This window comes from Sebastes fasciatus, chromosome 10 (genome assembly GCF_043250625.1).
Source record: "Sebastes fasciatus isolate fSebFas1 chromosome 10, fSebFas1.pri, whole genome shotgun sequence".
Taxonomy (NCBI): Eukaryota; Metazoa; Chordata; class Actinopteri; order Perciformes; family Sebastidae; genus Sebastes; species Sebastes fasciatus.
In genome coordinates this window covers 16,850,004-16,862,455 of record NC_133804.1, presented here as the reverse complement: position 1 = coordinate 16,862,455, position 12,452 = coordinate 16,850,004, and the positions used below count along the sequence as shown (strand labels likewise).

Sequence of the window (12,452 nt, the reverse complement as noted above, 5' to 3'; positions counted from 1 at the left end):
TTAAAAATGAATATAGTGCAGGGTAACTTCAGTAGCTTAGTCTATGAAAGTGCACTGTATGCATTATTGTCTCCTGGTGCTATACAAATAACGTTTATTATTATTTATTATTATTAATATTATTAATATTTGTAAATGAATTATCTTCAATAAAAAATAATTACAAAAATAATTGGTGATCATTTCCTCATTCTGAACTTCAACTCCCAGAAGCCTTTGCGGTGGTTCTCTGTGTTTACAACCAGCTGACTTCCGGTGTCTTCTCGTCCATTAGCCACCATCGATACCAACGATAACCAACTACACTCGATATTATCTCATGAAGAGAGCTCCCCGCTGATTCCTCAACTCTACTGAATGCAACATTTCATCACAGTCATCAGATGCAGGTGAGCTCGACGGCACACATACTGCCGTTTACACATTTATCGTTAGTTAGCCAGCGATAGCGGAATTAGCATAAGCTAACACAGCAGCTAATGCTAATGCTAGAAGCCTTCCTGTTCGCAGCGATCAGTTTCGACATCTGTCAGGACGAAACTCGGTGCCAGTCGGTGTCCTTTGGGATGACACACTTCTAGCTGATTAACAACATCAACTAAAGCCTTCTACTTATCATATATGATTGAATCCAGCTAAAATAAGAGACATTAGCCCGCTATCTTAACGTCATCTGTTAGATATAAGCTACTAAGCTCGTCGCTGTCGCAGCCTGACACGCTCAGTTTGTTATTTTAATTAGCTTAATCAAAGCCTGTTTGTTCACTACTTATACTTCAGGTAGCTAATCAATCATGTGCATGTTCTGTGGTTTTGATTGACAGCGTTGTTGATGTTAGCTGTAATGTTATTGACGTGTTAGCTCGGTGGATAATAATGGGATTATGTGCAGTGCAGTTCTGGTGCCAGGCTGTGGGAAGCAGCTTCTTCACAGTGTTTGTTTGTTGTGTTGTGTTGTTTGTGTTAGGGCTCTGGCCCCGTCTCCAGCAGCTGAAGCACACCAGCCCTGTCCTCTCTGATCCACGTCCACGGCCTCCTTCCTCCTTCCTGAGCCATGACCACCCAGAGGGATCTTGATATGGTGAGTCAGTCAGGGCCTGACACCTTTCTCATGTTTTTTTAGCAGCAGCATGAAAATGAAGTTGCCTGCATTGTAGCCTGTCACACACAGGGAAGGAAATTAGCACCTGCCACCTGCCAAATACAGGGTAAATGTTGACTGTGGCAGGTAAACATTTCAGGTCACCTGCCAGTTTTTCTGCAGGTTTTCCTCACTTATTTTTCAAAAGCAATTTCTAAATTAAAAATATTCAGTGATTAAGGTTACATGATCCATATTTCTCTGTGAAAAAATCTATATAGGCTATACACATATATACAATGCACATTATCTTTGAAGAGAATACTGTCAAGATAACTTCCCTTTAAAGCTGGAATACTCAGTCTTTTTATTCACATGATGGACATTTGGATGTAACTATAGATGGCATGTAATAAATTACTGTTTCACTAACTCCTAATAATCTATTTACAGTTCCAGCATTAAATAAGTGTAAATCAGATCACATATATCTCTGTTACCACTGACTCAGTGTTTACTAGGGGTGGAAGAAAATTGGAGCATTGCAATATTATGATTTGTGATACTGTATCGATTCTCAAAAACTCTGTATTGATTTCTAATTAATAGTTTACAAGCAAAGATTAACTCAGTCAATACTTTATTTTATTTGCAAAGAGAAATGCAAATGCAGATCCTACTATTCTGATTGCATAAAAAAGTTAATAAATGTTTCTTTTACTCAGATTTTATGCATATGGCGGTATATTTTTTATACTATGAAAATAAGATTTTAAAAAAATCAATATATTGCCTTGCTTACAGTACCGCAATGTATCGCAATATATTGAATCGACAAAAAAATTGTGTGGCTAGTAGAACTGTTCAGTGACCTGCCACAGTGGTACCTGAGGAGAAAACTTAATTTCAGACCCTGGTCACACATGATATACAGACATAATACACATGATTATTATGGTGATAACATTACATACACGTTTCCTCAAGTTAAAATAATTGAGGGTTTTGGGGGTCGGAGTAGGAGGGGGTGTCATGGATTAGCCAACGTCCACAACACTTAGCTGGGACAGTGACTGCTGTTCCTGTGAACACCATCTGTCTAATCTCAGTTAAAACGTTGCCCTACTTTCCTTTCAAGGTTTAGACGCCAATTGATTGTTCCCTCTTAATAAATCCTGGCCACAGCCCCCCTACTATAGGAATGGACAACACATGTAGAGATGGATCACAAATGATAGTAGAAGTTATACGAATATGATTTTTTTGTTAATTATGACACCTGGCATGCTGCTTGCTTTTACACCTGCAAGAATTCACTTTATATTAATATTTCACAAACCAAGTTTTTTTGTATTTTTGAAGCTGTAACCAGCTGAATTTTGTGTGTTTTTGCTTGATAAATGATTAGCACATTTAATAGATTATCAAAGATGGAAAATTTTAACACTAACATAACATTAATAGTTCAGGACCCTTTACATCCTCTGTTTAATGAATTTGAAAAACTCCCTTCGGGATGATGATACAGGGTACCCACAGCAACGAGAAACATCTTTAAGATATCTTTTATTCCATCCTCTGTCATCTTACTTAACAAATGATTTAATTAGATATTTTTGGCTGCTGCTGTTTTTTTATAATGTCTGTTTAAGATATGTATTAATCGTTAATAATTTTAGCACTTTCATCCCAACTGTTTGTGCCACTCAGGCAATTACTTATTATTATGATTACTATTATTTTTTTATCTCATGTAATTTAATCCATGGCAAAGGAACCTTTTAAATGTATGTATATCTGTGAAGCCAAGGACAAATTTCCACTCGAGTGGACAATAAAGATGTCTATTCTAATTTTAGGATGACCGGTTGGTCAATTAGACAAATCTGTTGTGTTAGTGCAACTGTGAGTAATAGGGAGGCATTTAATGTTGGAACAATTTATCAATTAATCAGTTAATCCAGTGACAGAAAATAAATCTGCAACAATTTTGATAATTGATTCATTATTAAAAATAATAATAATAAAAAAAATTGCTGGTTATGAATTCCCAATGTGAAGATTTGCTTCTGCTTTTCTCTGTTTTATATAATTAAAAACTGAATATCTTTCAGGTTTTGGCTGTTGGTCAGACAAAACAAGACATCTGAAGATGGCCGTTGGAAATTGTGATGGGCGTTTTTAATAATATTCAGTCAGAACATTGTCTTAAATTTTATTTAAACAAAAATGTTATTGTATGTTCATCTACGACACCTACATCAGGTAAAAACCCATAGCGATGCAGAGTGGGCTTTAATGGATCATCTCTCTCTGCAGCAGCCCTGGGGCGTTAGTTTGTAGATGGTTATGTTTTTAGATAACTTGACCAACATCAAGAATAGATAAGCCTTTGGTAACCCTGAATAAGTAATTCATAACAGTGTTTGAAGGATTTACTGTCTTTCTTTGGATTGGAGAACCTCAAGAACATTTGTGATGCGGCATGTTGCCACGGGTAACCAGGCAGATTTGACTTTGTTTTTATTTGTTGGGGATGAAAGGGATAGGGACGGGAAAGGGGACAAAGCTCGTTAATGATGACATGGGCATGTAACCCCACATTGAGGTTATTCGGTTCAGTGGGGGGAGGGGAGGGGAGGGGATGGGAGGGGAGGGGAGGGCAGAGGACCACCGAGGGAGGATTGTATTTGTAAACAGATCAGAGAGTGGGGTTGTCCCTCCCTGACGTCACACCTCGTGGTTAAGTCTCTTTGTTCTCTCCTCTGAGATTTGTGAACCCAAAGAAAGTTCATGTCCCACCTTTCGAAGAAGGGTAAATGTCGGGGAAAATGAATTCCATCTGTCAATTCTGACTCTTGAGTAGAGATGTCTCAGTAGAAAGATTTAGTTGATGAGACGCTTTTTTTCTCCAAAGTAATTTTTTGGAGTAGCGGCATGATTGATTAGAGATGATGGATTAATGGATTAATAAGGAACAGGGCTTGCTGCAGCATAAATTAGACGACTAAGGGCCAGAACGGATCAATAATTCAGGTCAAAGTGATGTTTCATTCCTGACCGGGAGCTGACTATACATACAGTATAAAATAAATGGACAAATTAATTCAAATGTAAAGTCATGACTGCAAATCCTTCGCTATTGGTGACTTCCTGAAATACATGAGAAGGAGCTGGAAGGACACCAAACCACCATTTATTTAAATAGACATCTATCTATTAAGTATATCAATAAGATCTCATATCCAAAATAGTGAAAAGGAATTCAAATATTGTACATGATGATGAGCAATGATGCATATTTAACCAGAACCCATACACATCCAACATACACCAACAATGATAATGTTTATTACCACCCGTGTTAACCACAGCTGCCACCATAAAGCCTATCAGCCTATTGGTATAGTGTATACTGTATAAGTGGGTGTGGTATCCATTTTTAGACATTTTGACCTGACGAAGGTCCAACGTTGTCTATTTAAATACACTTGTGGTTTGGAGTCAGTGTGCAGGCGTTATTTTACCTGAAGTCAGTGACCCACAGACATCCACTTGGTGTCTTCCCTGATGATGCTGAAGATCTTCCCATCTCCAGTTGAAACTTTACAGTCTTTACTTCTTTCATATTTCATGCTGGTCTTTAGCGAGCTTGGACAGAGGTCAGGTGATTGATTTGGTCGGTCAAGAGATCCACCGTTTGGTCCAAAAAACTCCTTGTTTTGTTTGTCTTGATGTTTAGGATCATTGTCCTTAAAATTGGGGGATTATGTATAAGTGGGCAAATATGCTTGCTTTATGCAATTGTATGTATATTTTTATTATTAGAGATAAATTAACAACACAAAACAATGATAAATATTGAACAGAAACCCTGACAGGTACCACTGGATTCTTTAGGTTTTCTAGTTTCATCGGATACCAGTATCTTCACTCTAGCTTTACAACTGAGCCCGCTAAAACCTCCGACAGACCTACTTTATATTGGGTTTTTTTCTGTGTGGTAAAAACTCCACATAAGAAGGTTCACACAGACAAAGAAAAGCAGCAAATCATCATATTTGAGAAGTTGGAAGTTGACAAATGAATGAGTTGAATATCAAAATAGGTGCATTTTATGTTGATCATTTAATCAGTTCATTGTGTCAGCTCTACTACAATGTGTGTTGGAACTTTTACATGTTTTTGTGCCTTGCATGCACAATAAATATGTGATATAATCTTGTAGTAGAACAAGTGTGGAGTGTCCCACATGCATTTCCTGATGTTCGTGTAATATTTAGGCCTTCAAGGCATGTTGGACAAGCAGCTCAATTTTTATTTTTTTGTGGGTTTTTTCTAACAGATTGGTTTTGTGTAGTTGCCCGGAGGATAAAATTTGGAGGAAACCCCACTGTGAAAGACCCTCCCACACATATGCACAGTCCCCCTCGGGGCTACGCACTGGCCATGTAAATTTAATAACATGGCCCAGAGCTGTCTGGGACACCTGGGGTTATCGCATTAGGCCGACAGCCCGGAGAGGAGCTCGCAGCACCCTGGAACTAAAGGGCCAGTGTTCCCCCGTCAGCCCCACCCTTATCTGTTGTCGTCTCCGGCAACAGGGGCTCACTTCAGTGTAAGCCCTCAGTGAATGAAGTCGTCCAGTCAGAGGGTGGAGATCTGGTGTGGATAAATCTAATTAGACTGGAATGCCCGTCTCTTCACAGCCCTCTAAAGGTCACCTCATGTCTGACGAGGTTAGAGGAAGTGGAGGGATTCCACCACAACTAATTAAGAAGAACTTTAATGGAAGTTTGGTGTCGGCTTGTACGACATGTCTATGGACTACGGCTAAGCTGTTTTGGTTTTTTGTTTTAGGTGCACCTCCGCCTTATCCTGGTCAGTGGGAAAACGCAAGACTTCACTTTCTCCCCGAATGACTCGGCCACAGACATCGCCAAGCATGTATTTGAGAACTGGCCTGAAGGTACGTCGTTATAGCTTTCAGTTTACAAATGTAATAATTGACTCGTTTGGTTTAATTATTTCCTTTTCTATGTCAGTTTTCTTTGTGGCCTGCCACTGCTCAATGCCTGTAATGATAACCTTAATTCACTGTTATTAAAAGTCTAAATTCATTTATAAGAAGTCAGAAGCAACCGGATGGGTAATAACAGTATTATGGTGTAGATAGTGACAGTAAACAATAGAGCTAGATCGATAAATAAACCAGCCTAATACATCGATATTGACTTATTGCAGATATATTGGCATCAATGTATATATTGGCAGCTGATAAGTAACAAGAAAATGCAGCACAGAGATGCCAAACAAGGTTTAAGATAATTTAGAAACTCATGATTACAGTTGATTTAAAGTTGTTTTTTTAACTGGAATATATTGCTCAGTATATATCTTGGACACAATTTTGAAAACAAACAAGTCTAAGTGACCTGTATCAAGAATCTTATTTATATTATGTGTTTATGTAAATAAAACAGGCTGATGTAGTGTTTTTTAAATGTCTATATATCAATATCAGTATTGGCCTCAAAGATCCAGTGTTGGTTGGGCTACAGTAAGTGTTGTTTCTCTGCTCTCCAACAGGATGGGAGGAGGAGAGGGTGAGCAGTCCCAGTATACTGCGCCTCATCTTCCAGGGACGCTTCCTTCATGGCAACGTTACCCTGGGAGGTAAAACACCACCTCTGAACAAGGACACCGTAATCTGGCCACTAAAAACACGCCTGGAAATTGGCAAAATGCAGCTCATAAGATTGTAGCTGAGGCTTCATAAAGCTCTCCGGAGGCTTACAGGCAAATGATAATAATAATATTAATAATAATAATCATAATAATACATTTATATAACACTTTTCAAAACAGATGTCACAAAGTGCTAAACAAGAAGATAAAAGCAGATAAATGTAGCAAATGTAAAAACAATAAGGTAACTCTTAAAACAACATCACAGAAAATATCAATCATGATAAAATAGATAAGTGGTAAAAAAAAAGGTGATAAAAACAAATATATATACATAAATGTGTATAAATATATACATGCATGCATACAAACGGAGGTATACATGCATACATACATACATATACCCATACACACATGCTTCACCATCACCACCCAATACAACCATCTGGTTAGGTGTATTATAGTCATACTAAACAATAAAGAGCGACAGGTAAAACTGCAGAATTCTATAAAATGATATAATCAATAAATGGCCAAGAATAATCATTTTAAAAAAGGTTTGATTGAATTGAAATGAATGCATGCATTGGAGCACCAACGTCATACACAGTAGTATGGCCTAATTCAGTATCACAGATGCAGGATACGACTAAATGAACACATCTGTTGGAGTCAAGGTATTTCCTCTCACCTCCCAGTCTTCTGCCAGTCTGAATTCGAGGTGTATTTTCTTGTTTAAAGCTCTGAAGCTACCCCCGGGCCGAACGACCGTCATGCACTTGGTTGCCAGAGAGACTCTTCCAGAGCCCAACTCCCATGGTGAGGATCTTTTTTTTTATCAGTATAATATTGTTATCATCACACAGGACGAGGTATCGTGTGGGACTTTGGTTGCTGCAGGCCTGCGAACTCCGCTGCTCCTGGGCCAAAAAAAGCTGAAGTGGTTAAGCTCACTTTGGACGAAGTTAAGTTACTGAAGCTCAGTTCAACAGCAACATTTCAAGCTAAGGCAACCAAAAACAGTTTCATTACAAACATCCTGCCTAAAGCCCCACTTTGTGCCTCTCACACATAGCTGCTGGTAGCATTAGCTTGACTTAATTGACGTCATACATGAACCAGATTTACTCCTCTTCAGTCGCAGTAAACGCAACACACGAGCTCACGGATAACTTCTGTATTCAGAGCTTAGCAAGATTTTTGAGCTGACGAACAGCCACGACATACATCAGGGCTACGGCTATGTACTGTACGCCTCCGCCTCCAACAGTCGTCGTTCCCTCACTCTGTTTTAGCGGGATTTAAGGGTGTAGTTACCCTTTTAAAGCCCCCTTTCAACCGCAGGAACCTTCACCAGGGACTAGGAACCTTTTGAGGAACTCATTGCTTTTTGACCAGGGTCCAATTTAGGTTCTGGGGACATTTTACCCCCCAAAAGGCCCTGGTCGGGGAGTAGTACTTTCTGAAAGTACAGGAACTTACAGAGGGGGGTTTGCAGGGATGACTGTCACTGATTGGTCAAACACACACAGCACTGCTGCTTCAACTCGTATACCACTTCATTCACAGGACAAGGAAGTACTCTAGTATTGACCTTTGCTATGGAAACGCAGACAACAATGGGCTGAAGGAACTTCTTGGTTGAAATGCGGCAAAAGTGCAGTGTGTCTGCCCAGGCGGAGAGCAGAAGTTGCTGTTTCAGGGTCCATTTTCTTTGAACTTTCACATACATCATGCAGTGGGCGTTGGTTGCTATTGCTGCTAACCTCATCCTCATCCCACGCACAGAGTCTGTAGAGCGATACATGCTTTCCTCTAGTTTCAGCTGGTTGTTTTTATCTCACCTCATGTCTCTGCTATCCTCTCTTTATAGGTCAAAGGAACAGAGAAAAAACCACAGAGAGCAACTGCTGTCTCCTCTTGTAAAGCAACAGAAACAACCCCCTACCCCAACCACACACACAAACATACAGTACATAACACACATATACACACACACACACACACACACAACCATAACACACACATCTAAACATGCAAACACCCTGTTCTCTCCTGCCTGTCATCCTGTCAGCTGTGGATTTAGAATAAATCACAGGAAGTCTGGTTGGGGCCGTCACCCGCTTTGGTTGAACGCTTGTCCAATCTGAGGCTTTTTTGTGCCAATATATTCACCTTTTGCCCCCCCCCCAAACTTTTACTGTGTCGGCAGAATTTGCTGTAGTTATTCCTTTTTATTTGAAGATCATGCCATGAAACGCTCCCTCGCGGACCCGTCCGCTGCTGGACAAGATTTAAAGAGCTGTCAAACATAGTGGAAAAGACAAGGGAAGTCTTCGCTCTTCATGGACACAGTTGCTATAAAGGATGTGTGGGCTATTACCCTTCCCTACTAGTCACATGGATGTTTCCCCAGGTCTTACTGAATGGTGTTAACCCTCTCATTGCACTTAACCAGTTTGTTAATTCAGAAATGTTTATCGTGTTTCATCTTTTCCCCCCAATGGCTTTTTTATTTTTTTTTGTCAGAGGAACAGACCTTAATTCCCCCACGTGGTAGAAAATGTGCCATCCTCCTCCTCATGAGACCGTTTCTCACTAACTGAACCGGTCGGTCTGTATCAGCACCAGTGGCGTTCGTGCCATTACACCTGTTTGTTCCTCGAAATGGACCAATGGAGAGGAGACTTTTATTAGGAAGAGGAAACACCTGAGGGGACGTTCAGGTCCACGAGAAACGGGAACAGACTTGTAAAAGATGGAGTCGGAGGAATCGGTGGGTTGCTTGTGTGCCATCAGGTTTCGAACCTCTGGCTTTGACTTTTATCGACTAGGCCGTCGATGTTCCCTCGTAACGGGAGCCGTCACGGCGGGCCAGTTAAATGCAGACAGAAGAAGCGGTTGAAGATGGGAAGAAGGCGTGTCGTCGGTGTGAGACCCCCCTCTACTGGACACTGAGGACGAGGCAGCGGGAGAGTTTTCTCCCACTTTGGATGAAAAGTTAAAAGGAAAAATTTTGGTGGCGTTTCACCTCCTTTTCATTTGGATGCTGTCTTTACTTCTTGTTTGCCTTTTATCGTGGAATTCAGTAATATCATTAATATTGAAATTTAAATATATCGATTTTTATCTTGTGTATAGGTATTTGTTCAATTTTAGTGTGGGCGAGTGTGTGTGTGTGAGCGTGTCTGAGGGTGTGTGATGCACGTGGCATACTGTATGAGGACTGATGAGGGCATGTGGTCTTAAAAAAAACAAGGTGGTGCACTGGGAGTGTTGATGGGCTGCGGTTTCTTCAGAAACAGTCGGAAACCTTTTGATTCCTTCCATTGAGTGTCCTTTGGTTTGTGTTTTTGTCAATCAATGTCACTGCTATGAAGTTTAGCTCCGTATGAATAAATGTAAAAACTAAAATGCAATGTGGTCTACATAAAAGCTTGTATTATAAATTAATAAATCTTTAAATAAGGCAACTGGTCTTGAGTACTTTTAACTTTTTCTAAAAGACGAGCTGTGGCTGCGGTTATTTTCATTATCGAATAATATGTCGCTCATTTAAAAAGAATAATCTTTTGTTCTTTGAAACGTCTGAAAAACTGCGATTTACATTTTTCAGTATTCCCAGAGTCAACGGGTCTTGTTTCGCCTTGGTTTGTAAATTCATTATCTTTGGAGTTTAAACCATCAAAGATGATTAAGAGGAACAGGAGACAGGGGGATCATAACACTCGTCATTGGTTAAGGATCAGTAAGAAATCTGTAGCAATTACACACACGCGTGATAAGAATTTTAGAGCTGCATTGATTAGTTGTCAACTATTAAATTAATCGCCAACTATTTTTGATAATCGATTAATCAGTTGGAGTAATTTTTTAAGAAAAAAAAAGGTCTAAATTCTCTGATTGCAGCTTCTTAAATGTGAATATTTCCTGGCTTCTTTCCTCCTCTATGACAGTAAACTGAATATCTTTGAGTTGTGGACAAAACAAGACATTTGATGACGTCATCTTGGGCTTTGGGAAATTCTGATCGACATTTTTAACCATTTTATAGACTAATTGAGAAAATAATCATTAGTTGAAGCCCTAAAGAATTTGTCTTTTTCTGTCTCCAACTTTAATGATTAAACTACATGTAGTTTTATTTATGTACCTCTAGGTGGCGGTGTCTCTCTGTAAGCCTAGTGTGTGTGTGTGTGTGTGTGTGTGTGTGTTTGTGTTTGTTGGGCTGGTGGATGGACATAATATACATTTTTATTTTGGCTGTACCTATTAAAGCACTGATACAAGTTAAAGTAGGACAATATGTAAATAATTTGTTGTCTTCTGTTTCAAAAGGGGTCACTTTGTATTTACAAGTTGAGTCTGTGTGAAGCACCTGACCGAAACAATCTAAAAACGCTGTACGTGTTTAAAGGAGTCAAAATATATCTGTGGACAGTTTACTGATAATGTGAAGTCAGTGGACATGTGTTGTTGTAATATAGTCATAACTTTGTGTTGATCTGATATTTCAGCAGCTTTCTTCCTGTCTGCCTTTAGGAATCTGCTCCTGACGAGTAGCTGCAAGAAGTACAGGTTTCCAGTTGACACTGGCAGTGTGCTTTAGGAAAAGTGCAGTCAAGCCACATCTATTGTGCTATTGTGTTGAAACGACTTGTCATTCTACGTCTCTTCACACTTTCCGCTTGCTCTTATCTGAACTGCTTTTGACACCAGTGTTTAAAGTGTAAACAGGAGCATCCAGAGGTGATCAGCAGTGTTTAAATGGGAGTCCAGGGAGGCAATCTGTTGATATCTTTGCTACTTAAGTTCACCACATCGAGAGCTGCTGCAGGATGAATTGCTTTCTGCGGTCGACATGACTCAAAGCACGCGTGCAGCCAGTTTCTTGGGTGTGCTGCGGTCCAAACCAATACTCACTGTCTGTCCCCGGAGGGCTGTCTACTCTCAGCTACTCCATACAGTCCTGGTAATATGGAGGGCTTCACTCCCACTTTGGCAGTATTACGTCCTGCACTTTAGAGAGTAAGAATCCAGCTCAAGTACAAGTATTGTGTGTGAGTACATGAGTTTAACAGTACTTAAGTAGTGCTTGTGTTGGTGTGTCAAGTATGGTATGAAAGTACTCTGATGAGGACTGATTCGAGGAAAGATGAATTAGTTGTCAAGATTTTACCGAAGTAGTGAAGTCAAAATCCATTTTGTAAAAAACGTTATAAGTACAATTCTTTTTTTTCTCTTTTCAAAATATAGTTAATAATGTAAATCCAATTTTATGTTCACACATTGTACACAGTGAAATTTAGCTACTGCATTTAACCCATCCTAGTACATTAAGAGCAGTGGGCAGCTACTATACAGAGTCCGGGGAGCAGTTTTTGGGAGGTTGGTGCCTTGCTCAAGGGCTCATCGGCAGTGCCCAGGCGGCAAACTGGCATCTCTCCAGCTACAAGTCCCCATGCTTGGTCCGTATGGGGACTTGAACTGGTGCTTATCCGTTTCCCAAACCAAGTCCCAACGGACTGAGCTACTGCCGCCCCAAGAAAGAGCAAATATTGATTATTCCGAACAACCCCTTTTAGTTATTAGAACTACAGTTCAAAGTGAGTGTAAAGCTGTTTTGATAGTTTTGTTACGTTCCATATGTAACGTAACATAATGACGCCTTATTGATCTTCTT

The 12,452-nt window shown here is 39.8% G+C and overlaps 1 protein-coding gene across 2 annotated transcripts; it reads left to right on the top strand.

The window, feature by feature from the left end:
- Positions 1 to 239: 239 nt before the first annotated feature.
- On the top strand, positions 240 to 10,238 carry ubl3b (ubiquitin-like 3b). 2 transcript variants are annotated; one of them, XM_074648563.1, is made up of 6 exons: positions 240 to 389; positions 968 to 1,081; positions 5,942 to 6,050; positions 6,671 to 6,757; positions 7,511 to 7,588; positions 8,643 to 10,238. In XM_074648563.1, exons 2-6 carry the CDS (start codon positions 1,055 to 1,057, stop codon positions 8,693 to 8,695), a joined length of 354 nt encoding a protein of 117 aa, XP_074504664.1. In that variant the 5' UTR covers positions 240 to 389; positions 968 to 1,054; the 3' UTR covers positions 8,696 to 10,238. The 2 variants fall into 2 exon arrangements, with proteins under 2 accessions (XP_074504664.1, XP_074504666.1); XM_074648565.1 differs by lacking the exon at positions 240 to 389 and adding an exon at positions 501 to 780.
- Positions 10,239 to 12,452: the final 2,214 nt, after the last annotated feature.

Excerpts from the sequence above, each read along its gene's own strand:
- ubl3b (XM_074648563.1), top strand. The coding sequence starts at position 1,055 with ATGACCACCCAGAGGGATCTTGATATG. Across the intron at positions 1,082-5,941 it reads CCCAGAGGGATCTTGATATG|GTGCACCTCCGCCTTATCCT; the intron begins GTGAGTCAGTCA and ends TTTTTGTTTTAG. Across the intron at positions 6,758-7,510 it reads TGGCAACGTTACCCTGGGAG|CTCTGAAGCTACCCCCGGGC; the intron begins GTAAAACACCAC and ends TCTTGTTTAAAG.